The 26,841-nt window shown below is 35.9% G+C and overlaps 1 protein-coding gene across 5 annotated transcripts in view; it reads right to left on the bottom strand.

Moving 5' to 3' along the window:
- Positions 1–26,841, bottom strand: part of AP2B1 (adaptor related protein complex 2 subunit beta 1) — a 115,202-nt gene that overhangs the window by 60,332 nt on the left and 28,029 nt on the right. For all 5 annotated transcript variants that reach the window (XM_072940365.1, XM_072940366.1, XM_006219203.4 and 2 more), the window contains 8 exons: positions 22,531–22,721; positions 20,337–20,558; positions 19,697–19,817; positions 19,469–19,564; positions 13,945–14,060; positions 11,838–12,003; positions 10,555–10,653; positions 4,486–4,745 (listed from right to left, as the gene is read on the bottom strand). In XM_072940365.1, the coding sequence (XP_072796466.1) occupies positions 4,486–4,745; positions 10,555–10,653; positions 11,838–12,003; positions 13,945–14,060; positions 19,469–19,564; positions 19,697–19,817; positions 20,337–20,558; positions 22,531–22,721 (1,271 nt within the window). The remainder of the gene's footprint in view (positions 1–4,485; positions 4,746–10,554; positions 10,654–11,837; positions 12,004–13,944; positions 14,061–19,468; positions 19,565–19,696; positions 19,818–20,336; positions 20,559–22,530; positions 22,722–26,841) is intronic.

The following is a 26,841-nucleotide window of genomic DNA, read 5'->3' as shown; positions in this document are numbered from 1 at the left end:
TAGCTAAGTGGGAGAAAAAATGTGCCTTGACTCCTACACCTCACAATACAAACAAAAATTAGAGATAAATCAGACATAAATGTAAAGGGGAAAACCTAAGAGTATTTCGATGACCCTGGAATACATAAAAGCTTCTACAAAAAGCACTAACCATAAAAGAAGGAAAAATGCTGAATTGGATTTCACTAAAATTAAGAACATCTCTTCTTCAAATGACACTTTTAAGAGAGAGTGAGAGATGGTATTCTCCACAGACTGGGAAAAGATATTTGCAATACATACATCTGACAAAGGACTTGTATCCAAATTATATAAAGAATTCTTATAAATCTTTTCATCATTATATAAAGAATTCCTACAAAGACTCATTAAAAAATAAGGAAAAGATCAGACATGACACAAAAGAGGATATGCTAGGATTCTATAAACATCAAGACGTACTTACAGCTCTTCTCATCAGGAAAGTGCAAATTAAAACCATGAGATACCACTACACATCCACCAGAATGGCTAAAATTAAAATGACTGACAACATCAAGTGATGCTAAGGGTATGGATCACCTAGGACTCTTATACAATTCTAGAAGGAGTGAGCATTGGTACAATCACTTGGGAAAACTGGCAGTATCTCTTACAGCTAAATAACATCTATTCTATCACCTAGCAATTCCACTCCTAAGTACATACATAAGAGAAATGAGTATATAAGTCTACCAAAAGACATATACAGGAATATTCATAGCAGCTTTATCCGTAAGAGTCCCAAGCTTGAAACAACCCAAAGGCATATCAACAGAAGATATAAATAAACTGCGGCATATTTAGGCAATGGGATTCTATGTACCAATAAACAGGAATACACAAGTGATAACACGACATTAGATTAGTCTCAAAGACACTGTGTTGTGAAAAAAGCCAAGACACAGACAGTAAATACTGTATGGTTCTATTTATACTATGTTTAAGAACAGGGAAAATTAATCTGTAGTGACAGAAATCAAAACAGTGGTTCTCTCTGGAGGGTGGATATAACAAAAAAGGGCATGAGGAATCTTCTGGGCTGCTTGAGAAATACCCGACATCTGAACCAGGGTGGTGGTTATATGAGCGTATACATATGTAAAAATCTATTGAGCCAAATACTAAAGATTAGTGCACTCAGATTAGTATAAGTGGTATGTTAATTTAAAAAGTGAAAAAAACAAACTCACAAAGAAAATTTCAGGCTCAGATGGCTTCACTGTGAATTATTCCAAGCTTTTTTTTTAAAAAAACTAAAAACCAACCTTAGATAAATCTTGGGCAAGTGACAACTTCTCTGAGACAAAACTTCCTCAAAATGGTAACAAAACATAGTTCTGTTCTATTTTATGGAAGATCAAATGAAAACATGGTGTAAACGGTAAAGTCTTATAATGTATCAGTGGTAACTGTGTTTCGTAGATAAACTCCCTAAGGGAATAGAGAAGGTTCAGAATGAGCCTTGTAATACATCTGGAGGAGAGAATGAACACAGAACTGCAAAGATTAAAGAGAGAAAAACAAACTAAGAAAGATGACTTAGGAGGAAAAAGTGTCAAGGAAGCCAAGAAGAGAAGAATCTGGACTGGGAAGAGTGGGTACAAATAAAGACAAAAGTTAGTAAGTCAAAACGAGAAGCAGTTTTACACACATCTAGCAAAAAACGTACAGAAATATATGAAATCTCCAATAAAGGGTATTACTTGCACAAGGAAATTCTATCATCTTTTTTTGGGGGGCGGGGAATACAGAGAGATTGATTATTTAATGGAGGCCCTCGAGTATGCCTAGCATGTGCTCTACCACTGACCTATACCTGCCTCCTGAAATTCTATCATCTTATGTACCATTTGGGAAATATGACAGAAAACATGGACTTATCAGCACCTCTAAATAAAAGGCAGAGTTTAGGTAACAGTGTGCATACTTTTCTTCACTTTAATAGAAAAGGAAGAGTATTATGAGAAGATATAAGTGAGTCAGATGAAAAATAAATGATCCTATAGTTTCTACAAGTTAAGAATACGTTAAATCATTATTATGCATTTTGTCTAAATGGAAAATACAAGAGAACTAACAGGAAAATGTTTCCCATTGTGAGCGCATGGGAAATAACTGCATAAGATTGTCATCAAAGCAGTATTTTTAAAAGGTGAAATTTTTCCAAGCTAGACAACTATTTACCATCTCACCCCCCACAGAGCAGCTCACAAGTAATTACACTAAGCAATACCAAACTAAAAAGCACTTCTTCCGTTCCCAAGCGATTTTAAAAGAGCTCGTGTTAAGCATTTTTAAACGGTTTTATGGTGTTGCTGTATTTCACATCACGGGCATATCACTTATTAAGCTTACGCTGCCAAAGAGAGCTAGGTAACGTCAGTACTCTTACAGACATGACACTTGCGACAACTTTTCAATCATACTCATTTCAAAGTGGATTTTTCTGCATTTGTTTCCTTTAAAAACACAAAACAAGTACAAATGGACAAGAAGGTTATCCACAAAGGAACCATGTAAGGAATTGTGAAGGTAACAAATTAAGGCTATTAATCAGATAAAGACCTTGCCTAAGAGACTGTGTTTCTTTTTACATAGTTTAAATATTGGTTCTTTCTAGAGTTGTTTTTGTTTGTTGATTTGTTTCACTTTCCCCGTCCATTTGACAACTAAAGTTATATCAGGAGAAAGGTAATTTAAATGGCATGTAAATATGGTTACAGAGGCAAGTTATAACAGAAAATTCGTACCTATTTATCAAAACTTGAAGCACAGGCTGGGAGATGTACTTAGAAGTTCAATGGTCGTATCTAAAGAATGTTAAATATGCCTGTCAACAAGGAGACACACCCTATAACGAGGCCTGATCCTTATCCACAAGTTTCCTTTGGGTGAAAAATCATAGCAACTACTCAATTATAAGCTAATGAAAGATTAAGAATTATTTTCTTGGGTATTTCTTTTTGTTTATCTGTGCTTACAGTCTGTTAAAATAGAGCCCAAAATGTTGACCACACTAATTTGTAAAGTGATAAATCCTACACTCTGGTTATTCATGAACCACTTAAGCAGCAATATATATTAGACAATGGTACGATACACTCATTAATGATCAAAGTACAACTACTCTAACCACTCAGGGATCAAATTCTACTTAGAATTAACATTTATTATAAGCAATAAAAGATTCAGAAAAGATTTCAAGATACCCATTATAAGAGTACTGCTCCTCCCAAATTAAAATTTTAAAGTATCTAAAAAGCAAGAGTTCCATGTTACCTAAGTGCCTGTTCAAAGCAGCATTTCCTTACAGAAACGGATCAATTTAATTTGGTAAAAAAGGTACAGGTAACTGAAAAACTATGTCTGCACAGAATCTAGGCTGCTTTTATAAAACAATCCTGCAAATATTATTTCATTAACAGCTTTACAGCATAAGCAAAGGAATGTCAGCTAATTTTAACCATAAGCTTTAACCAAAGTTACAGTAAAGGATGAAGACAGCTAAATGTATACGTGGGCACACCCTGCTCTACTGCACTTCACAGGCACTGCAGCCTCAACAAATTCAAAGTTTGTGGCAACCCTGCATTGTCAGATGATGGTTAGAATTTTCTTTTGCAATACAGTATTTTTTTTTCTTTCTTTTTTTTTTTTTACATTTTTATTGATTCATAATCATTTTACAGTGTTGTGTCAAATTCCAGTGTTCAGTACAATTTTTCAGTCATACATGGACATATACACACTCATTGTCACATTTTTTTCTCTGTGATTTATCATAACATTTTGTGTATATTTCCCTGTGCTATACAGTGTAATCTTGTTTATCTGTTCTACAATTTTGAAATCCCAGTCTATCCCTTCCCACCCTCTACCCACCCCCCCCGGTAACCACAAGTCTGTATTCTCTGTCCATGAGTCCATTTCTGTCCTGTATTAATGCTTTGTTTTTGTTTGTTTGTTTGGCAATACAGTATTTTTTAATTAAAGTATGTACATTTTTTAAAGACATAATGCTATTGTACACTTAACAGACTACAGTCTAGTGTAGACATAACTTTTATACGCACTGAGAAACAATGACAACAAAAACAGCGTGGCTCGCTTTACTATGGTGGTCTGGAACCAAACCTGCACAAGCTTTTAACCAAGTTTTCAACTCTGGGAAAACTTGTAGCCTCATTTTTTGGGAGACTTAAGCAACTTTCAAACTTTATCCATTTAGAAAGTCTTTGCAACAACTTTCCAAAGGCATAATCTTACCTACTCTAAGATTAGAATACAGAGGGGCCTTTGTCTTGTGATCTGTGTGTGGTCACTGGTATACAGACGAAGTCCCCAGTGCAGTATACCAGATTTGCAAAATGCACAGCAACTTCTTTCTAGGCTCTAAAAGCTTGAGGAGGAACAATTCTGTTTAAACAGAGTCACTTCTCACTCAAACCTAGTTCACCTGCTTACCTCCCATGATGTATTGGCAAGTGTTTGCGGTGGATCCCATGACTTCCTTCCACAAAAGCGTTGGGAGGCTTATGGTACACTGAGGCCAAAGAACCAATGTGGCAGATGAGCTCATCCAGCAGAGTTGGCTCAATAAGATCTGTCTCCTCAGAGATCAGTGGCTTCTCAGACAAGACTACTTCTTTGGCTGTGACAGGGTCGGTTGAGAGGAGGCGCCAATAAATATAGCCCCGGTCTCGAAGGTCAGGATTATCAGAATCCTAATGAAAAGGCAAAGGCAAGAAGTTTTAAATGTAAATTTTCTACATATAGAAACCCAAACTGCTGGATTTATTATCCAGGCAATGCTGTAGTGATTTATCAGAGTTGGCTTTCAAGATATTTAGACTCAATATATTGTTAATACAGTCATAATTCTGTAATCTCTAATGTTTCAAAGAATTTAAATATAAATTGAGATGAGTTAGTTCTAAGACTCAAATTCAAAAGGAAGTTGGGAAAAGGAAAATGAAGTTTAACCCAGTAAAAATTAACTGCTTGAGATGGCCTTGGGACACAAAAATAATGTTTTTAACTGCTGCAAATATTAGCAGGATTATTCATGAAACACATCTTACATATATTTCACCCATACCTTCTTTCTTCATTCAAATATTTATTAAGTATCTCCTATGGAGACACCTGCTAGGCCCTGGAAATAAAGAGATAACACACAGTGCCTGATTTTAATGACCTCAAAGAGTATTAATTATTATAATATAGTACGAGACTTACTAGTATCTAAGTAGTAAAAAAAACTGTTCAAGAGAGCACATAACTAAGTGCTTCCAAAAGGGGTGACACTTGAATGTAGTGTCCTTTTTTGTGTGTGCGGCAGTAAAAATAATTTTATACATGACCACAGCTAAATTTATCACCAACACATCACAGTTTAGAAATGTGTAATATAAAAAATATGTCCCTCTAGTCATCCAACCCTTCCCCACCTTAGCTCCCCAGCCCCAAAACAGCACGGTATATACCTTACCAGGGCACTCCTATACATACATATATTTATATTTTATACAAAGCCAGCTTCATATTATATATACTGCTCTGCAAGTTGCTTTCCCTATCAGCACATACAGCTGCCATTTCCAGTTTACATGCAGCACTGTATCATTATTACTAGTGTCCTACTAATGGACAATAGATTGTTACCTCTTTCTCCCTCCTCCTTTCTATTTATTTTTGTGATCATTACAAAATAGCAATAAATATGCCGGTATCTACCTCTCAGAGTTTGTCTATACGGTGGCATTTATGCATGAATTGTTCCAGAGGTATAATGTTATTAAAGGCAACAATCAGTCCCATTTCAATTTCTGTATTTGAAACACACAAAAATATTTTCTTTAAACTAGGCCAATTTGAGGGTTTCTGAATGAGTTTTTAAGGTAAGCAGATGAACTGGTTCATGATTTAGCCATTTAAGGAACTTACCATTCAGCTCAATACCAGCAGTGATCCTAATGGTTTTAAATAGTTTTTCTTAATCATATATTGTTTAATTTGCAGTCAAAATGGATTGTGGTTAAAGACAGAAAAGCATAAAGAACACTGAGAAACAGCAAGTTAACACAGTATCAAAATGGTAAATTTTACCTCAAGATAATCCTTATCACACCCATATATTGCATTATTCTAATAAAAATGCACATATATATGCATTATTTACATCGAAATGTCTGTAGTATTTGAAATGCTAGGTTAAAAAAAGGAAAGTGATAATATCCAATTGAGTTTGTTTTGTTTTGTTGCATGTTGGGGGGGAATTTGCTCTTGAGGAAGTGTTTATAAATAGCAGCTTGAAACCTCCTCACACAGATTTTCATCTGGAAACAAAGCTTGAACATTACAAAACATAAACAAGTTGATTTTTTTAAAAAGAGCAGAATATAAGTTTCTCCAAGTATCACACCAGGAAAGCAATCCTTACCCTAGCTTTTACTGATATTTAAATTAAAAGTGATGGGGAGGGTATAGCTCAAGTGGTAGAGTGCATACTTAGCATGCACGAGGTCCTGGGTTCAATCCCCAGTATCTCCCCTAAAAATAAACCTAATTACCTGCCCCCAAAAGAAAAAAAATTTTTAAAAAAAGTTAATTTTAATCTGCATATTCAGTCCTCAAAGCACGTCATTTAAAATTTGTAGGTTATTTATGCTTTTTATTGCAGTGAAAATGAACACTACGTATCACTTAACTGAGAAAATCTGGTTTGTCTTTATAGATTAATAAAGTTGTTAAACATATTAAAATAAACTATATAACACAGCTTAACAAAATGCTGATCCAAATAAATTTTTTTAACTTCAAATTATTTCTCTCATATATCAGGTACATATTTAACCAAATGGCAAAAAACAAACAAACAAACAAACAAAACACAACAAAACCTGTGGGCTATTCACGAAATTACATACGTCTATGAAAAAAGCTGAGTCCCCCCTAACAAATTCAAAACACTGATAAAAGACAAACTGCTAGAGACAGAATCACTGGATCAAAGAGTATACACACTGTAAATTTTAAGTCACTGACTGAAAAATTTAATCCTACGAGAAATGAGTGCAAATTTTCCAGAACCGAAAGTCAAGAGTGGGCAAGGTTCTCCACTGTCCAAACTCGGTTATCCTCAAGGCTGGTTCTTTAGACCTACTTATCAGCTGCTTTCACTGCCTCACCATCCACATGGAGGACACAATAAATCAGGCCCAGTCAAGGCTTATGACAAGAAAATGGAACCTTTCTGTGACCTTAAAGTGCCATTACGTGTTTGGTGACTCAGAAAAAAATTTCGTTTTGGATCTACTGTACTGCTACTCCCACAGGCCTTTGTGAGGCACTCAAGAAAATAGTACATTTCTAAAATTTTGAGAGCTTCCAAAGCAATTCTCACCAGGCAAGGTCTAAAACAATAATTCTTAAACTATAATGTGTATCAACGTTTTAACACACCAGGAAAACAACTCAAAGTGCAGATTCCAGGAGCAAATCAGTTTTTGATTCATTATGTCAAATGGGGGCCCAGGAATTTTTATTTTTAACAAGCAGCACAGGTGATTTTGACGATGGTGGCCTCTAGTTCACAGATAGAAAAACTAAAATGAAGACTTCTTTTTCATGTACTAAACTGAGTTTGAACTCTTAAAGAAACCTAAAATACAGCTCTCCCACACCGCTTGTTAAATACAGATATATAGGCCTTAAAAGACAAGGGAGATGTAGATAGGGTTGAGAACTTGCAAATACAATGGAGTCAATCAAGGACACCTGCTTGTTTATAAGACCAGCCCTATCTACTTAGAGGTGAGCAGAGAGAGGAGCAAGGCCAAAATTGTTTTTAGAAAATTGTTTTGACTCCATCTTGAGACACACACAAGTGGATGATCAAGGGTCCAGACCAGGAAACCTACGATGTTCAATACAGATAATATTAAATAGCTACTGCTTTGATGTTATGGAAATTGCTTTGCTTCAAGCAAAGGAAGATGCTTAAAAGGGAAGTTTTTAAAAACACTTCAAAGAGCTCTTACAAATAAATTTTAAAAGATGTAAAATTAACAACAGGAAAGATGTATCTATTTTCCAACACAGCTGAATGTCAAGTAAGAGTCTCAGCAGTTAAGATGCTTTTGACTATTTCACACATACCTAAATACGGTCAGCTTTAATTTGGCCAAGGCATGACTATGAGCACACAATGTGAGCTGAGACAGACCATTTCCTGCTGTGATTCTAGGGCACCACCCAGCACTCCAATCTTTACCTTTTCCTTTCTTATTTTCTACTTGTAGCAGCAACTTTCATGGAGGGCCAAATATTGCTGATGTTTTGAAACATGGCCCTCAAGGGAGAGTCAAAACTTGAATACAAAGTAGATAATGCAATAATCATAAATGCCATGATTCTTGAGGAAAATTCTTAGCTTGAGAGAAAGCTAAGAAACTATATAAATATGTATTTATCTCTGTCTGGGGGATGTTCTGAAGTGTTGGTACATAGGCCTCATTAAAGTCAAGTTTACTATATTAGCATCTAGAATATACACAAGACTTCTTTGAAGTTGGTTAATTTATATAAAGCTCTTTCTTTCCTACAAGGTACAGAAGCTCCAGGACCTACAGCAAAAGACAGAAGTGCCCTTCAGGGCCCTATGATAAAGGCAAACACATCGCTAATTTAAAGGCAAGCAGTCTGCAGAGTCTGTAATAAGCACTATGTGATCAAGAAGTGGCAAATTCTATTCAAAATGGTCCTGTCGATGACCTATTTCACATTAATGTGAAAATGACTTCCTGCATCCAACCTAAACTGCTCTGATTCAGAAGATGATTAAGTTTTGCTCTTAGTACCAAGACACGTCTGATCAGTGAAGGACAACTAACTGCCCAGTTCATTTCTCATGGACAGATGGTGGCCCATGGTCTGTCCTTGGCTTCAGTCGTATGGATGTTTATTCACACCAACTGTAATGGGGTCAAGTGAAGGCTTAGAGACTTGGGAAAAGAGCAGGTTAAAAGTTTATTTATAATTTGTTGATAGGTCTCAATGGAAAAAATTGAGGTACAAGGGGAGAATACCTGTTTTCTGTGAAATTAATTTTCTGATATCCTTTAACTCAACTCCTGTTAGTCAACTGCTCCCTTAAAGGATGATCAAGCAGATAATTCCCAGTATTTTTTATGTGAATCAATACAATCAGACAAGACAATTATCTTAGTTTTTAGCTTCAGGCCTTCCTCACATTTGAGTTCACTGATTGTAAAATATCTGTGTTTGAATCAAGTGTCAGTGAAGTAGCCTCTGACTCTAGCCATTCTCTTGGCTGTATTTTTCCAGGGTTGTACAGCATATTCTAAAAACAATTTATTTAATAATGTTGTCTACTTTACAGTATTCTATTAAATACTCAAAAAATACCTTAGCTGCCCGCTGAACTTCTTTTCCTTAAAATGGATTCCTGGCATTTCTAAAATTAAATACTGCCAGGGGAAAAATAGAACTTTGCATTATCATGTAGCAAATAACATGCCTTGACCACTAACAGAGGATGTACTGGCAACTACTCAAGGTTCACATTTGTGGTCTCAGTTTGGAACTGGGATTTAAGAAGATTTCAGTGTACAGTGATCTGCCTCCAAGTGTCTTCCCCAATTCTGCTTGTTGGAATCAATGTAACACCTCAACTGTACTAGTTACAGTATTTACCAAATATAGTTCTCCAGTTGCGTTCATTTTTCCATATGAAATAAAGTTCAGAACTAGGCAAAGTATTACGAAAGAGCTTCAGATTTTGATAAAACCGTAAAGAGATGAAAAAGAAAAATGGTCAACTGAGTATCTGTCAGATTCCATGTGTCGACACAAACCGTAACTCTGGACAGCCAGCTAAAGCCAGTCTGTTCTCAAATTCCGTTAAGAACATTACTGGATCATGATGGACTGATGATCACTACATCAGTTACAGTAGAAGAAGTAATTACTTTGATTTTTGTGTATCTGGCTGGTTGCCGCATTCCTGAAATCAGAACCCTTCCTATGTAGACCAAAAATATCAAATTATTAAGAAAACAGCATTTGTACTTCAAAGTTATTTAAAGAGAAAGGCAACCACTCTAGAAGGTAGAACAGCACATGAGCTCTTTGTCGACGCACTGAACGTCTCTCTATATGGTACTTCCATTTGAAAGCTAGTATTAAGTTTCCCAGAAGGAGGTACTGTGAGACTCAGTGTCATTTTCACAAGGGCATGTCCTCCCTTAACACTGAAGAGTCTAATCAAGTTTAATTTTCATGAATAGTCATTAAAAACTGGAGTCAGTCAATTCATTTAAAAGTGATATAACCAGTTCCAATTCAGCAGAATATGTAAAAGAAGCATTGTTTGTATTTTTTAACAGAATCTAAAAACTGCACTTCTTCTGTTTAAAATTTCCCCAGATGAACCTTCTTGGGAGAAGTTTTGCAATTTCCTGGAATTTGAAACAAGACAAACAAACCCCATGCTTTTTCCAGATTTCTTACCTGTGTTGCCAAACTCAAGACCTGCTGTACCAGCTCCTGTGTTTCTGACGGTTTCTTGAGAAACAGTTTCACAATGGCAGTAAGCAGAGTGAGCTGCACCTAAGCAAACGTCATTTAATAGATTAAGCGATAGGAATTTGCATTATTCCCCACCATCATTTCCAAAGTGGCATTTTCAACTATAACTTACAATGAGGTCTTCCTGATTTTAACTGAGACAAATGTTAAAACTCAGCCAATATCAACACTAGCAGTCAAAGATTTTCATCAACTAAAAATTCACTAGCTTCTATCTCCAACATGCATTTCGGGCATCAAAAATTGCTTATTTGTTTCTGGCCCAGATAATCACCTGTATTTCTTAAAGTACATGCTAACATACTGACAGCAAGAAAACTGGTTCCTGATCAAATTCTTTATTATTTACTTCTACCAAAGCTACAACTTCCAGGGAATTAGGGAATCATCTGGCAAAAGCAAGAACAGCAGAATTTTGCCAGACCACAGCCAATTAAGAGTGGCCTGCTGAACCATGAAGCTAACTTGCTTGTATGTGTTCCCTGTAAGGATCTATTAAAATTACTGATGGATTACATACATGAACATCAATTTGCAGTGAGTACAAGTGCCAGGGGATAAAGATTTAATAATTTATCTGCTTCTGAGGATGCATGACTTGAAGGTTAGGGTCTCTCAATTTTCGTAGAGGACAGATAGGAGATGAGGAGTCTAACCATCCATAGAGAATTTTTTCAAATTGCACATGCCAGCCTTTCACCCCAGCCAAAAAAGCCAGTTGTAACTGAGCCACAACCATTACTAACAGTGATGGGTAATCTCTGTCAGGTGACAGAAAATGACAAAGCAGTAACTGCTGCACTAAAGCAGTAACTGCTGCACTAAGCCAGCAGCTGTCAAAGTGTGCTTCTGGAGCAGAAGCAGCATTGCCACCCCAAACCTTATAAGAAATGAACACGCTCAGGCCCATCTCAGACCTACTGAGTCAGAAACTCCAGGGGTGGGGCCCAGCAACCTGTGCTTAACACAGGTTAAATACCAGTGCTTAGCTGCTTCTAAGGCTCATTAAAGTTTGAGAACCGCTGGTCTAAGTTAGGAAGGCTTGTTCCACCAGAAGTTAGCACAACTGAAAAAGATCATCCCTTTTGGGAGGAAAATGAACATACTATATATAAATAAATTCACACACATGAATTGCCTGATCTTTATCTTTCCTGAAATCTTCCCCAAAAGATCTATTACATAAAATATAGATGAGAACTTACCTGGGTGCTTTCATCATGAAAACCTTCCAGGAAGCTCTCTAGTAACTCATCTGCATTGTCAATTCTTTCAGCATATTCTCCCACAATCCAAATCATAGCTGCACGAGCATCTGGCTCATCCAGTGAGTCTAAGTTCTCACACAGAGTGGCAATGATACTTTCATATCTGATATAACAAAACAGACTGTGGTTACTGAGGGCAAACCTGAGAACTTTATTTAACAATGAAGGCTAAAAGCAAGACCACAAAGTACCCTACCCAAACCAACAACTACAAAGGCTTTTAGTCAACGGAATAGACAGGTCTTAAACCAGAAGATAATGTCTTAAATTTTCCTTCAATTATGTTTTAATAACTAGACCTTAAACTTTTATAAAAGCTTATCATGTATTCTTTTCACAAGGAAAAACTCACCTGTGGTGTAAGGTAATACCACTACTTCATATTTCTAACAGTCTTTCTTATAACTAGATCAAAATTTTTCTTGGTATGTCATTTTGCCTTCATGGTAGAAGAACAGAAATTCCACTTTACTTTTAGGAAAAAGGAGTTAAGACGACAGCATCCAGACCAGAAACGGTAATTTTGTCTCTTAATCCATCTTCTCTGCTTCCTATAGAAATCTTTACAACCTTTCCTCCCAAGGCACCCACACCAATGACTTGTTTCTCCAAAGAAACAAACAATTCGAATATTATTTTTAAGCTCTCTCATTTTTTTACCATATTGAATCCATTTCCCTGGCTAATGTAGTTTTAAACATCAGAATGAAACCATAAAATAAATGAGATATGGACAACTGAAAAATAGATTTAATTGTTGGCCCTACTTTCACTGATTAAACCAGCTTCTTAATAGCTCTTTCTTAAAATTTGACTGTCATAATCCCTTATTAATACAAACCAGAAACTGATGCATTTCTTTTTTTAAAAATTTTTTAATATATTTTTATTTATTTATTTTCATTGGTGGGGGGAAGTAGTTAGGTTTGCTTATTTATTTTTAGAGGAGGTACTGGGGATTGAACCTAGGACCTTTTGTATGCTAAGCTTGTGCTCTACCATTTGAGCTATTCCCTCCTCCCTGACACATTTCTTGATCAATCATATTAAGACATACATCTCCACATTTAATTAAAAAGTTCAGAAACCCAATCCACCTCTTTTTTGGGAGAGTGGTAAAAATATATGATCCTTTTCCCAAAAATATCATTTCTAAATTAAAAATACATGGTATATATAATGCTATAACACTTAATAAATCACTACCTTGCTAAAATATTTCTTCTAATTTTGAGTGTGCCACTAAGCTAACTTAATGCAAGTCACTTAATTTAACACTATCTTTAAGGACTAATCAGAAGCTTCAGCACAGTGTATCTCTATGATCATAAGGCAAATGAGACTTAGGATGCTTATAAGACCTGCTCTTATTTCATTCTTTCAGATTCCTTAATTGCTTGCCTTCAAAAGCAAATCTGACAAAGTATTTGTTTCATAAACTAAGAGGCCTCAATGTGAAAATTTTTTGTGGAGTGAAAATGTAGCTTTCACATGTTAATGGAAGCAGCTATACTTCAGAAAAGATCTGACACTCTGATAGTTTATTGTTACATGCTCTATGATTTTCTACAAGTACTAGGTAATATATAAAGCGAACAGTGAAGCTGTCACCTTCCTAGTTTTTACAACAGGGTGGCCAAACACTTAATCATTCAAACTGAGACATTTCTGAGACTGAAAAGGGGCACAACTATTAATTATGCCTAGTGACAGGCATAAACTAGATTATTCCCAGATAGCCTCAAATATATGGGTATCCTATTTAACAGTAACTTCACCACCAAAGAATCTAGTTAACTTTAATATATGCCAATAGACAATGCATATTCAGATAGAGCTTCAATTCTTCTAAAAGTGAAAAAGCAGGGTGAAAAAAATGAGGTTTTAATCCCTGTGCTAACCACCTGCATGTTTCTGATTTTTAATACAGTATTCAATTACGGTTACACTACAAGGAATAATTCTTACCTAGTCAATCTCAAAATGCCTTACTCAGTCATTTCCTATATGATCTGAGGAAGAGGGGAAGTGTATTTGTACATACTTGTTGGGGTACTTGCGGAAGATGTCCCTGATGACAACAATCGCCTCTTGGACCACATAATTTACTTTGGTCTGGATGAGATCAAGCAATGTGCTTACACAGCGCTCTGCAGATTGCTGCAAAGAGGAACATAATGAGAAGTCAGATGATCTATCTAACAACACAAACTCAACATAAAAAAATTTTTTTGGAAATATACAGGTGCATCAACTAAGGCAGACTAAAAGATGAGGCACTTAATTTGACCAACCTATACTGGAGGCTGGGTTATCTGATGGAGATACACAGAAATTCTAGATATACCCCAAACTTTACTCATTACAAAAGAGTCAGTGTAAGTGAAAAAAATCATCTTGGATAGCCAGGATGACAGAAATGAGAAAAGGCATAAGTTAACATAGGAGGAAAGAATAAGAATGAAAGAACAAGTTAAGGAAGGAGGTCTTTATCTGGAATTCATGAATGAGTACAGACAGCAGAAGGTATCTTTAAATCTCTTGAAATGAAACTGCTATATTTCGTATATGCACACGATTTCCAAGGAGAAGATCCACAGTTTGCATTATATTTTTAAAGTTAACTGTGACTCAAAAAACTTGAAGGAAAATTTGCCATCTTTTGGGCTATATAACTGAAAGTCTATGGCCCTAGATAAACTGCAATTTTCCACATCCTATGGTTCATCTATAAAATAGAATTTACCCTTTTAGTCTTTAATCAATGAAGGTAACATGGAAGAATACAAATGACAAAACTGATGTATTGAAACTGTAAGTTATAGTTTTTAAAAGAAAAAGGGTTCTAGAAGAAAGATCATAAAAATCGAGGACTGATTTATCACATATTACAATGCACTATGATGGGTCACTCTACTATATGCCTCCTGATAAGATGCCATAGAAGTACACAGCATCACCTGTGATGTGTTCTTGCCAAAAACGCTAAACGTGAGTATTACCAAGCCTCTGAATTTAATTTCTAAAGAGGATGAAAGAATGAGATAAACAACATCACTAAAATACAAGCAGCCAAATCTTGACTCTGGGAAATTCTACAAGCCCAACCATCTAGTCACTTCAATAAATGGCACCCAAGTAAGTAAGTAAAGACTTAAAAGACATATTAACCAAATGCAATGTGTAACTCTTGTTTAGATTTTGATTTGAACAAGGCAACTGTAAAAAGACAGTTAGACACAGGGAAGACTGAACATGGACTGGTATTCAACGAGGTAAGAATTAGTTAGCTGCTGCATATGGTAATGATATCATGACTTTTTTAAAGAGGACCTTATCTAATAGATATACAATTGGACTACTTTAGTAAGATCATATCTGGGATTTGCACTACAAGAAACAGTTGCTCATCCCCTTGAAGAGGGAGGGAGAGGGAGAAGATTAAACGACAACAGCAATGTGTTGATATGTGTTCAAGATGGAAGATGGGTACACAAGAGCTCATTAATCAATTTTACTTTAGTGTATGCCTAAAATTTCTGTAATAAAATCTTTTAAATCTAATAATTTAAACCATTCCAAGCAATGTAATGAAAACAAAATAGCATCTTGAGGTTACTTATATGAGGTCATGAGGTCATACATATATATGATTGTTATCTTTTATGCAGTTTTGCCATTTTTGAATTCTATTATATTCATTTTCAACTAGTAATTCCTGTGCTATTACTGCAACAGCAAAACAGCTGGGAAATTTCAATATAAGTTAAGATAAATTATAAAGCATGTAGGATACAGGCTACTGCAAGGGGTAAATTATAAAATTAGATAATACAAATAAAGTGCTTAGCATAGGGCTTGATAAAAAGCTAGTATTTAGTGAGCCCATAGTTTCTTATAAAGACAAACAAAAGGCCATTTCCCATGAAGCATCAACAATTGAAAACATTTAAGTCTAGGACAGTAATTTTTAACCAAATTGTCATCTCACCCATGTTGCTTTTGATTACATTTTGAAAATTACCATTAAACACCCAATCACTGTACATACAAAGTAAGTCCAGAAACAGAGAGAGGAATACAGACATATAAAATCCAGTATACAATAAAGGCAGTATTTTGTAACAGTAAGGAAAGGGTGAACTGTCCTGGTGTTTGATCCCTACACTCTTATCTTTAACCAAAATGATATTCAATTATTATAATTATTGATTAAAAGCATCTTTAAATGTTTAAAAAAAAAAAAAGGACCACTGCCATTAAAGTAGAAAATAAAGGTGAATTTTATATAACTTTGAGGTGAAGCACAATTTTCTAGGTGTGCCAGTAAAGACACCATTGAGAGAAAACTGACAGGACTCCCTACGAAAAGAAATGCAAACTTCTATACATCAAGAAGTCAGATAAAATCAAACAGAAAAAAAAAAAACTGGGAAAATAACTGTTAATGAAATGAAGGGTTAATACCTTTAATTATAAAGGACTTGAAAAAAATTAATACGGAAAAGATAACCCACTGAAAAAAGATGCACAGGACACGGAAAACCACATCCAAATGCCTAAAAAGCATAATGAAAAAAATGTTTCTCTTTATTGGAGATCAAATATTTGGCTACAAGGATCCCCCTTACATTGTTATTTGGGAAAAGAGCAGAAACAACTTTAAGGTCCATACAGGAAGGGAAAGGCTAAATAATTATGAAGCAATTACATATTATGTCTATAAACCACTAAAAATGAGGCAAAATATCAATAACATTGAAAAATACCCATGTACAATAAGCGACAAAAGCAGACTACATAAGTAAATAGCACAGGGCTTGATAAAAAGCTAAAAACACATAAGTAAATAGCATTCATAGGATGATCTCATTTTTGTAAAAAACACACTTGTTTATGGAGGACTATATAAACAAAGATTTAAAATCATGTCCACATCAACTCTGGGAGGGGAGAGCAGGCTGTGAAGCAGAGTGTTTTACTTTTACTTAATTTGTCTCACTTTATGATTTTATGTAGTAAATATATTCGGCTTTTTGTTTGTTCTTGCCCTTGTCCCAAGAATGGGTTAGTTAAAAACACAATCATCGCCTTTCCTGCACCAACAACTGTGTTCAGACCAGGCAACTCTTTCCAACTGGTAACTTTCATGATTGAAACAGTTCTAGGAAAAGTTCTCAGGCAAGTCCAGTGAACTTGAGATAAAAGAACACTAGCTAAAAAGCAGAATTGTTGAATGCTGATCTCAAGCTTCCAGAGGAAGTTCATTCCTCACACACACTCATACTCCCACCAGGGCACCGTGAGTCAAAGGAAGAAGTGAGAGCCACCAGAAGTACAACTCTTTCAGAAGATGATGGATAACTTTCCCATTAGTCACAATACACGGTACTAACAGAATCTAGGAATCTAGATACTTTGAGAACAGTTTCTAATAACTCCAGGGATAGAAAATCTCTCTTAACTTTGGAATGAGACTCTTTAGAGAGCACTGTCAGAAAGGTTTCAATAAGACAATGACATTTTGGCTGTGAAAAATCACAAAATGACTCCTGCTACCAATATATCCTTGAAAACTGTCTACATTAATACTGTAAGTAGGTGGGCTATTCCTCAGTGAGAAAAGAAAAAGAAAAAAGGTAAGTACATGAAGTGTGGTGGTAAAAGAAGACACAGCATATCAAGATCCAATAAACACTTTCTCATCTCTCAAATGGATCAACAGAAATATATTAAATATCTGAAGCAACTGAGCTGGTAGAACCAAGAGTAGAAACCAGGATAGACTTCTTGTTGTAACAACTAGTTTACTAAATGATTTATCAGTGGCAACCACATGAAGCAGCACTGACGTGAATACAAACAAGGAAGGCCAATTAGGACCTTGGCTTTCAGAGATACTTCCCTGACATAGCATGTTTCCTTCTGTTCCTATGAAGCACTGGTCATACTGTGCAAATTATTTTAGTAACCACCCTGGTGGAATCATACGGTCTAATCTGACTCAAAGCAGAACTGTATATAGTTAAGTAGCAAGAACAAATATGGAGCTCTGATTCACAGTATTATTGTGAACAGAAATCATCATTAATTTCAACAAATTTCTCAGTGAGGAAAAACCAATGGCGGATTGGTGACTAATGAAGCAGGGCAATGTAAGCTGCAGCCCTCAATATCTACTGCAAGGCTGCAACCAAGCTAGAACCAATTTGCCCCCTAAGACCACAGGGCAGATCCCTGCTCTTTAAGAGGACTTTCAAGCAAAGATCAACTCCCTGCCCTAAAGCAGAAACCTGCTAGCTGACAGGCCTGCCTATGTGCACAGAAGTCCTGAAAACGTTTCTGTTTTCTCGTTCTTAAATATAAATGAGCAACAATTTACCGTATGCATGATATACACCTCAAGTAAAATATCATACAGACACGCAACCATCACCATAAAACACTAGATAATTAAATTAAAACTATAGAAACAAAACCAAAAACTATAATTCACATCCCCAGAGATTTAAGAAGCTATTGCAATCACAAAAAAAGAAATGCTATGAAAAGTACCAGTAACAAGAGCAATGAAGGGAGACTGTATGGAAAGATGGCTATGCAGAAGCCAAGAAAGCAACCAGTCAGACTGGAGCAAGGACTGGAGGGACAGAGGACTAGAAGAGAGAAGGGTCTAGAACAAAAGAAAATTTATAAATTTGATATTACGCTTGAAAAACTGGAAGAAGATAGGAGTGCAATGAAGACACACAATGAAGTTTTTTTAAAAGGCCATTATAAACTCAGAAAAAACAAATCTGGATAAGAAAATACAATCATTTATATTGCATAGGCTCTACATTTTTACAGTCATAATATGCACAGTAAGTTTTATAAGCCTCTTACTGACAGAACAAGACATAAAGGCGTATCATCTCAATTTACAAAGGTAAGAACATAAAACTTATGATACAATTATACTGGAGAACAGGAGGATAGAAATAGGAGTGATTCAGCATATGAATGAAGTTTCTTAACTCATAGCAGAAAGTTAACAGACAATGTCCACAATTGGCAAATCAATAAATAATAGCATAAGGATATTAGAGATATGGAAGTAATCAAAGTAAAACTAGAAACGAAGTTTAAAATGATTCCCTCTGGAAAGAGAGGGACCAGGGACAGCTGTTTTCACTAAAAATTCTTCAGTATTAAAGCTATGTGCTTTATTATTTTGATAAACTTTAAAATGTATTTTAAAGAAAGAGGTGAAGGGAGTATGCAGCTCACAAACTTATGGTTACCAGTGGGGAAAGAGGGTGGGGAGGGATAAATTAGGAGTTCAGGGTTTGTAGATACTACTACATATAAAACAAACAGGGTCCTACTGCATAGCACAGGGACCTATATTCAATAACTTGTAATGGCCTATAATGAAAAAGAATATGAAAAGGAATACATGTATATATGAATTACTATGCTCTACACCAGAAATTAACACATTGTAAGTCAACTATACTTAAAAAAAAAAAAAAAGAGAGAATACTTGGAATTCCATTATGTGATCACAACTACCATGGGACACTTGCCTCCACTTTGATGGCACACCGTCCAATGGCCCGCACAGCTTTGCGCACAAAGTCGACATCCACCTCTGTGGCATATTCCTTCAGTTCTGCCAGAACCTGTCAAAAATGCATGAAGTGGACAATCATTAAGGATTCTTCAACAGCAACTTCATGGCTTAGATTTTTCTAAAGGCCAGACCTTAAGATCTAACTCATTAGATCTTAACTTGAATCCACTTTAAGTCTGACCTGAGCAATGTTGGCCTGGGATGCTAAACGAATCATGATGTCCAATTTCTCCAGTTTCACATAGATGGGATCATTGTACTTCACAAAGAAAACTTTGATTTCCTGCTTCAAGATTTCAGGCCTGTGGTACACAGTAACACAAGATAAGGAAGGTGAGGCATATAGTGATACATCCCTCTGAGTCTGTATTAATACCCAACTTGTGCTTCTCCGCAGTCCATCCACACAACCCTACCCCAGGGAAAAAAACTTCCCGTACACCCCACCCCTCCAACCAGATCCATTTGGTTGACTCTTTTTATCTTTTTTAAGGGTCAAGGTATATACTGCCAAGAAGAACCACTGGAAGAAAACCAAATTGCTCTAAACTACGGTCCAAACCATATTACGCAGGCACTAGCTAGCACACTACAAAGAGGTCCTTCAGGAACAAATTAAATTGTAGAGCAACACCGGGCATCCGTTGTAGAACACTCTGAAATCAACTGTTAGCCTCCCGACTTTGGGCAAGCTGCTCTGCACACAGTATTTTTATTTCCATACATTAAACAGAGCTTAACATAACGCCTCTTTAATATTGATGTTACTAAGCTTAATTCAAATTACAAACATGTTAATCATCAGTTCATTTTTTCCCAACCTTTTCTGAACGATTAGATTGATGTTCCTCAGGGCAACGTACTGCACCTCTGGCTCCCCAGACAGCAAAGTGACAAGTGGAGGGGCCAACTTCTTCAGCAGCATATTGTAGTAGTCAGAGTCCTTGGGTAACAACTCTAGAAACTTCATGAGGACTTTTACTGCTGAAAGCACCACTGCTGAGTTGGCATGAGATAGTCGAGGAGTTACCCGCTCACAGATGCTGAGGGAAGAACATGAAAATTAGTATCTTGAATTATAATTTCTTTGCTTAATCCAGTCTATAAGGTAATACTGTCAGAGGTCCCATAGCCCAAGTATCAAGAAATCAGAGAATCAGTTAGAAAAGTCAAAGCTCCATGCGTAGGTAAATTTGGGATCCAACATTGCAGAAGCCTCATTCCCAGCAAACTACAGGCAGAGCAGGGACATCAGAAGACTTCAGGAAACCAGCAATAAGGGATATTCAAACTGGAACGAAACTAGCCAATACCCAAAACACGTGAAGCTCACACCATTTACCTTCCTGTTTTATAGTCCTCTCTGTTTCCCCATATTATGTAAGGGCTCCCTGCCTCTCAGCCCATTTCTCCTCAACCTACAGGAAGTCAAATTAAGCATTCTGAGAGATATTCCGTAGTGAGAGAGATCAACCAACTGTGGCTGAAGTTTCATTGTAAGATTCAAGAGGAGATGGGCTGACAGGGAAAAATACCCAACCTCACGCTTTTAGGATAAGGAAATCTTGCAAAAAGCTTTTGTTTGGTTTTTTTTTTAAACACAGCATCACTGCAATATTCTTCCGACCTCATTTCCTTCTCCTAGCCTCCTCCACCTACACTTAAATGCCTCACAAATCTAGAATATTTAATTATCTGTTGAGAATTCTTTAGAAATTAACCTAATTTTGACAGCTCTTCAGCAACATCAGTAGCTAGCTGACTATATTCAGTTAAGGATATAAGTAAGCTGTGTTTCTGTCTTTTCCTTCTGTATCTACTTGGCTGACTCCCTGACTATCCAGCATTTCTGAGATCTATTCCTTACTTTATTTTTCTTTAGCACTTATCATCAGCTGACATACGGTATGCTGTACTATTTATACATATTATATATGCTTCTGCCCTATTCCTCAAAATTAGTGTTCCATGAGAGCTATGATTTTCATCTGTCCACAGCTGTATCGGCAGTGCCTAGAACAATGCCTGGCCCACAGCATGGGCTCAATAAATACTTGCTGAGTGAATGGATAAATGTGAGATGTCAATGACCAAGAGAAAATAAAACTGTATGTAAAGTTTCTTCCAGAAGATATTTGTACTTCAAATGATGGAGAGAAATTATTAGGGTGAGCTCTGGTTATATCCAGAGGGAACAATTTCCCAGACAAGTGAAGAGCATTTACATTATAGTAGCTCGAGCTTCAGCCAGGCAAAGGTTCTTTTCTACCATAATTAAAATATGTCAACTTTAAACGAAGAGCCGACAATTCTTCAGAAGTACTTTGCCTAGTATATGGTGCCTATATACACAAAATGCTCAATAAAAATTCATAACTTCAATTCTGTAAACTACAATGTGTGCATGTGTACATGAAATTTTGTCATCAATATCTGATAGTCAAAGAAAATTTGCAGCACTAAAGCGGTAAAGAGCTGAGCAGATCAATTCAGCTGTACCTTCCAAAATCTCCAAATTCAGACTGACGTGATTCCTACATCTAACGGAAGACATCATATATATTGCTGGCTCCAATACATTTTCTCTAGTACTAAATTATAGGTGTAGGTCAGCTCAATAACTAGTATCAAGCCATTTACTACATACCTAAAAGAATGAAAATTTTGTTACTACAGTAAGATACCCTCAAAAAACTTTGTTTGCCAAATGGCTAGGAATTACTGTATGGGAGATGTGAGACCATGATGAGGGAGATTTTAGCAGAGGGTTTAACTCTACTGTTCAAACAAGAAATGAAAAATGCACATCTCCTCTTAGGAAGAACTATTTTCACATGGTTTACTCCACCACGTAAAATGTTCCTAAATACAGTGAGAAAACACAATGGGGATCGCAGTATCTATCTCAGGAGCCACTGATCTTTCTCAGCATATCAGATCCTTATTATATTACAGACACCAGAAGTTATTCAACCAGGCAAGACTCCCAGACACTATCCAGGAAACGAGACTGACCTCTGAGCCTCCCGGTCATCTTTAGGGTTGTAATTAGACAAGCAGTCCAGGATGAAAATCTGGCCCCATTCGGTACATTCATTCAGGGCTGTCAGCAGCTTATTAATGTTCTGTGGATTCAGATCGAGTAAGTTGCTGTTTGGGTGAGATTCACTGATTTCAGATAATGCTGCTACAGCATTAGCCACCACCTGGGAAAGAAGCAGATATGACCTTGATTTACCAGTAACAGTACAACTATGGACAAATACTTAGTCTTCTCTGGATCACTTTGTAAGTCTCAATTCATAACAATTCTTGAACATTTTACCTAGTCAGCTAGAAACAGATAAACTGCTTTCAAAATGTGTATCAAATAAAGAAGTTGTGGTACATTTATACAATGGAATACTACTCAGCCATAAAAAATAAAATAATGCCATTTGCAGCACATGAACCTGGAGAATGTCATTCTAAGTGAAATAAGCCAGACAAAGAAAAATACCATATGGTATCACTTGTATGTAGAATCTGAAAAAAAAAAAAAGACGAACTTATTTACAAAACAGAAACGGACTCACAAACATAGAAAACAAACTTTTGGTTACCAGTGGAGGGAAGAGGGTGGGAAGGGATAAACTGGGAGTTTGGGATTTACAGATACTAACTAATATATATATATATATATAAAATAGATAAACAAGTTTATACTGCATAGCACAGGGAACCATATTCAATATCTTGTAGTAACTTATGGTGAAAAAGAATGTGAAAACAAATATATGTATATTCCTATAGGACTGAAATATTGTGCTGTACACCAGAAATTGATACAACACTGTAAACTGATTATACTTCAGTAAAAAATATATTAAAAATGCATATCAAAACACTTATGATGGCATATGTAGCTTCCCAGTGTCAGGCAACCCAGAGTTAAAACAATTCACATGTTAACACAGAGTCACTCATGATTTACTATTAAAACATTAACAATTTTCATAGTACTCAAAACTATTGATAGAATTAAGACATAGGAACAGTTATAAAAAACAGTGAAGTTTAAATATGAAACATGTACATTAAGCAATGGAAAGAAGAATCTAGGCTAAATAATTTTATAAATGTATGGGTGTGCATGTATTGGGGGGTGGGGAGGTGATACTGTCAATTATATCCTAACTCTTAGCGTAAGAAAACGTGAGCTTGAAACCCTAGTTCACTGTAACGTGATGTTGGGAGAGTACATTATCTCTGTGAAATTTAGTTTCCTCATCTGAAAATTGATGATAATTTAATCTACTTCACAGATTAGCTTTAGTTTGAACATAAAATTAGATGACATTTCTAAGTGCTCTCTACAAAGCCTTATGCAAAGTTAAGGTGGTAATATTACCATAATTCATCAAGACTAAGTTGCAGAGTTTTTCACATTAACACCACTGAAATTGGGATATATTTTACAATCAATGACATGTCAAGTTAATAGAAGTATTTTTCTTCCTAGGTGATACAGGAGATAATAATGCATCTTAAAATCAATGGTATCTTAGAATCAATGAAATATGGTATCTCAAATGTACCTTTATCTCAGGCAGTATGATAAATGCAAAATTGCTACCAAATATAACAAAGTACATGTATATCCTGACTTACAGACCTGGAAATCTGTATCAGTTGCAAGAAAAAAAGTGGACACTCTATCAGAAATACACATGTCTAATATAACAAAGAAATCTACAACCAATGAATGCTTAAAGTAATTAAAAAATTGCAGAAACACCCCAAAATAAACAAAACACAGACAAAATAACTACTACAGCCCTGTACAAATGAACTTAAAGCCACATTTTGCAGCAAGGCTCCCAGTTGTTACTAAAGATTAGCACAGTAAGGCTGAATATAAATATTCTGTAAGCATAAACGAGATGTGACAGGTAGCAGCTTCATTATTTACGTATATTGAAGATTTTCAAAAATGTCAGCTCATTTTTAGTCCCTTGTTAACAGCCTGAGAAACAAGAGTTGTATGATTATCCTTTTGCTAGCAAGAGGTCATAATGGTTTAGCTAGTGATTTTAATACCCACATCATCTGGGTAGTCTGCAGATTATTCCAGCATATGAATTTACTAAGAAGATAAATTTTAAGATGATTTTTAAAAATCAAATAATACACTTAAGACAGCATCCATTATTAGGTAAAAGACAATGATACCACAAATGGAATCACTTTCAGCTTTAATTTAGTCATTAGGACAAAAATTCCAAGATGAAAAAAATCAGAGGTTCACTTGGTAATATGATTATGAATATTTCATTGTTATTAAGACAAATGTATGTAGTCCACCTTCCACATGGGAGCGATGGTAGCATGCATGAGGTTCTTTTCTGACTTAATTTTTGTTTGCCAACCACACCATCAAACATGGGCTTTAGTGAAAATTAAAAGGCATGAAGAGTGAAATAATAATTCCCCCTCCATCATCTCAGTGCTTTATATGCAGGGAAAAGATATATTTCCTATGTACAAGACACTTGATAGACTGGATTATAGAATAAAGGATCAAAATGTCACACCAGAAGAATAAATGCCTGTTCTCCTTTCCTGCTGTCAAATACATGCCCAGTCTTAGTTACCAGTTTTGGTAACATTTCTACCAGTGATTCCAACACACCCAAAGAAACTCCAAATCACTGTGCTTTATACTTACTTTAATTTCTGCACTGGAAAAGAAAAGGAAGGTGTAAATGAGGACAGGTTAGTTTATAGTGACTCCACCTTTGCCTTTAATCTTTGCTTTTGAGGGCAGAGGGGGCAAGACAGGAAAACACCAAAGCACTAGAGTCCAAAACAAACATCCTGCCACAAACTTACCATTTCTACCAGTCAAATTCTTTCAATGTTTTAAAAATAGATAAATATAATGTCTATTAACAGAAAATGTAAAAGAAAAGGTGAGAATTGAGGAAATTAAAAAAAGCAATGGGGAGGAAAGACAACAGAAGGATGCTGAAGGGAATGAACAACCGGAATTCCTCTGTTACCATCACAGGCAATTGGAAATTAAACCAAGTACATAATGCAGCTAATGGAGTATACATTCTAGTAATAAAATAGGCAGTTTCTATTTATTTTCACATTTAAACAAACAAACAAAAAAGAAACAAGGAAAAGTAAATCTGATTAAAAGATACAGAGAGATCAGATTACAGGATTATGTTAGCAAAGTCTGCACTGAGAATGAGATCACTGCAAAATGGTCCCTGAACCAATGACTGACCAGAGGAGATACATCCCAATAAGAGAACTCTACTTCTACCTCTCCACTTTTATCTCCTAACCTTCACATTCAGAATGCTAAGTTTTCAGAAATGTACTGGGATGGGCCCATAAGGAGCTGCTCAGAGTTCTTGTCAGTAAGCCATGCTTCTCTCACTCTTTAATGGAAACTCAAAACAAGCTAGTCACACTGAGTAGACAAAGACTGATTCAAGACAGCAGCTGGGTGGCCAGCGTATACAGGACAACTCACCTGTCAATGTTTATACTTTGTGTTTCTTTGGAACTCTGTACAAAACAAAGTACATATATTATCTGTTTTTAAAAATGAACTTTAAGCAGGGGAGGGTACAGCTTAGTGGTAGAGTGCATGTTTAGCATGCACAAGGTCCTGGGTTCAATTCCCAGTACCTCCATTAAATAAATAAATAAAATGAACCTCATTACCCCACCCCAAAATAAAATGAACTTTAAAAAATAATGGACTGAAACATAATTTACTTCCTCCTCCCAAAGAGCCTTCTCCAAACAATAATTCATTCATCATTACAAAAGAAAAACCTGACCTTTGCAGTAACTGCCCTGAGTTACCAGTGTATTAAAACAAGGTTATATCTCTTTCACCTGAGCTATCACTTGAATTTGAACTAAGACTAACATGCATAATATTTTCCCTGGTAGAAAATTGGCAGTTCTCTTAGGAAACACTGCCATGAAGAGAATGACGGCTTTTCAACTATAATCTCAGAAAAATTAAGAGTTCCCAAGAAAGAAAGGAGTTCCAAAAGGAAGTTTTGCTTTAAAAATGGATTTATAAATAGGGTTTCTTAAGTGAATTTTCTGAGCACACTAGTTGATTTATAAAAAGCTGGCATCAAGGCTACAAAGGAACACATCCACAGCATAAAAACATGTGTAAAAATTCATTTGGCCTCCCAATTATGGTTAAGTTCTATTCTTTGGGAGACTGCACCTAAACATTCCTCGTCCCCACCCCATCCCTCTGTAGACCTAATGTAATATGTATACTTTATAGATACAGATATTAAA

Source organism: Vicugna pacos, chromosome 16 (assembly GCF_048564905.1).
Source record: "Vicugna pacos chromosome 16, VicPac4, whole genome shotgun sequence".
Lineage (NCBI taxonomy): Eukaryota > Metazoa > Chordata > Mammalia > Artiodactyla > Camelidae > Vicugna > Vicugna pacos.
Note: the sequence above shows the minus strand (reverse complement) of the source record. Positions and strands in the feature narration are given on the sequence as shown.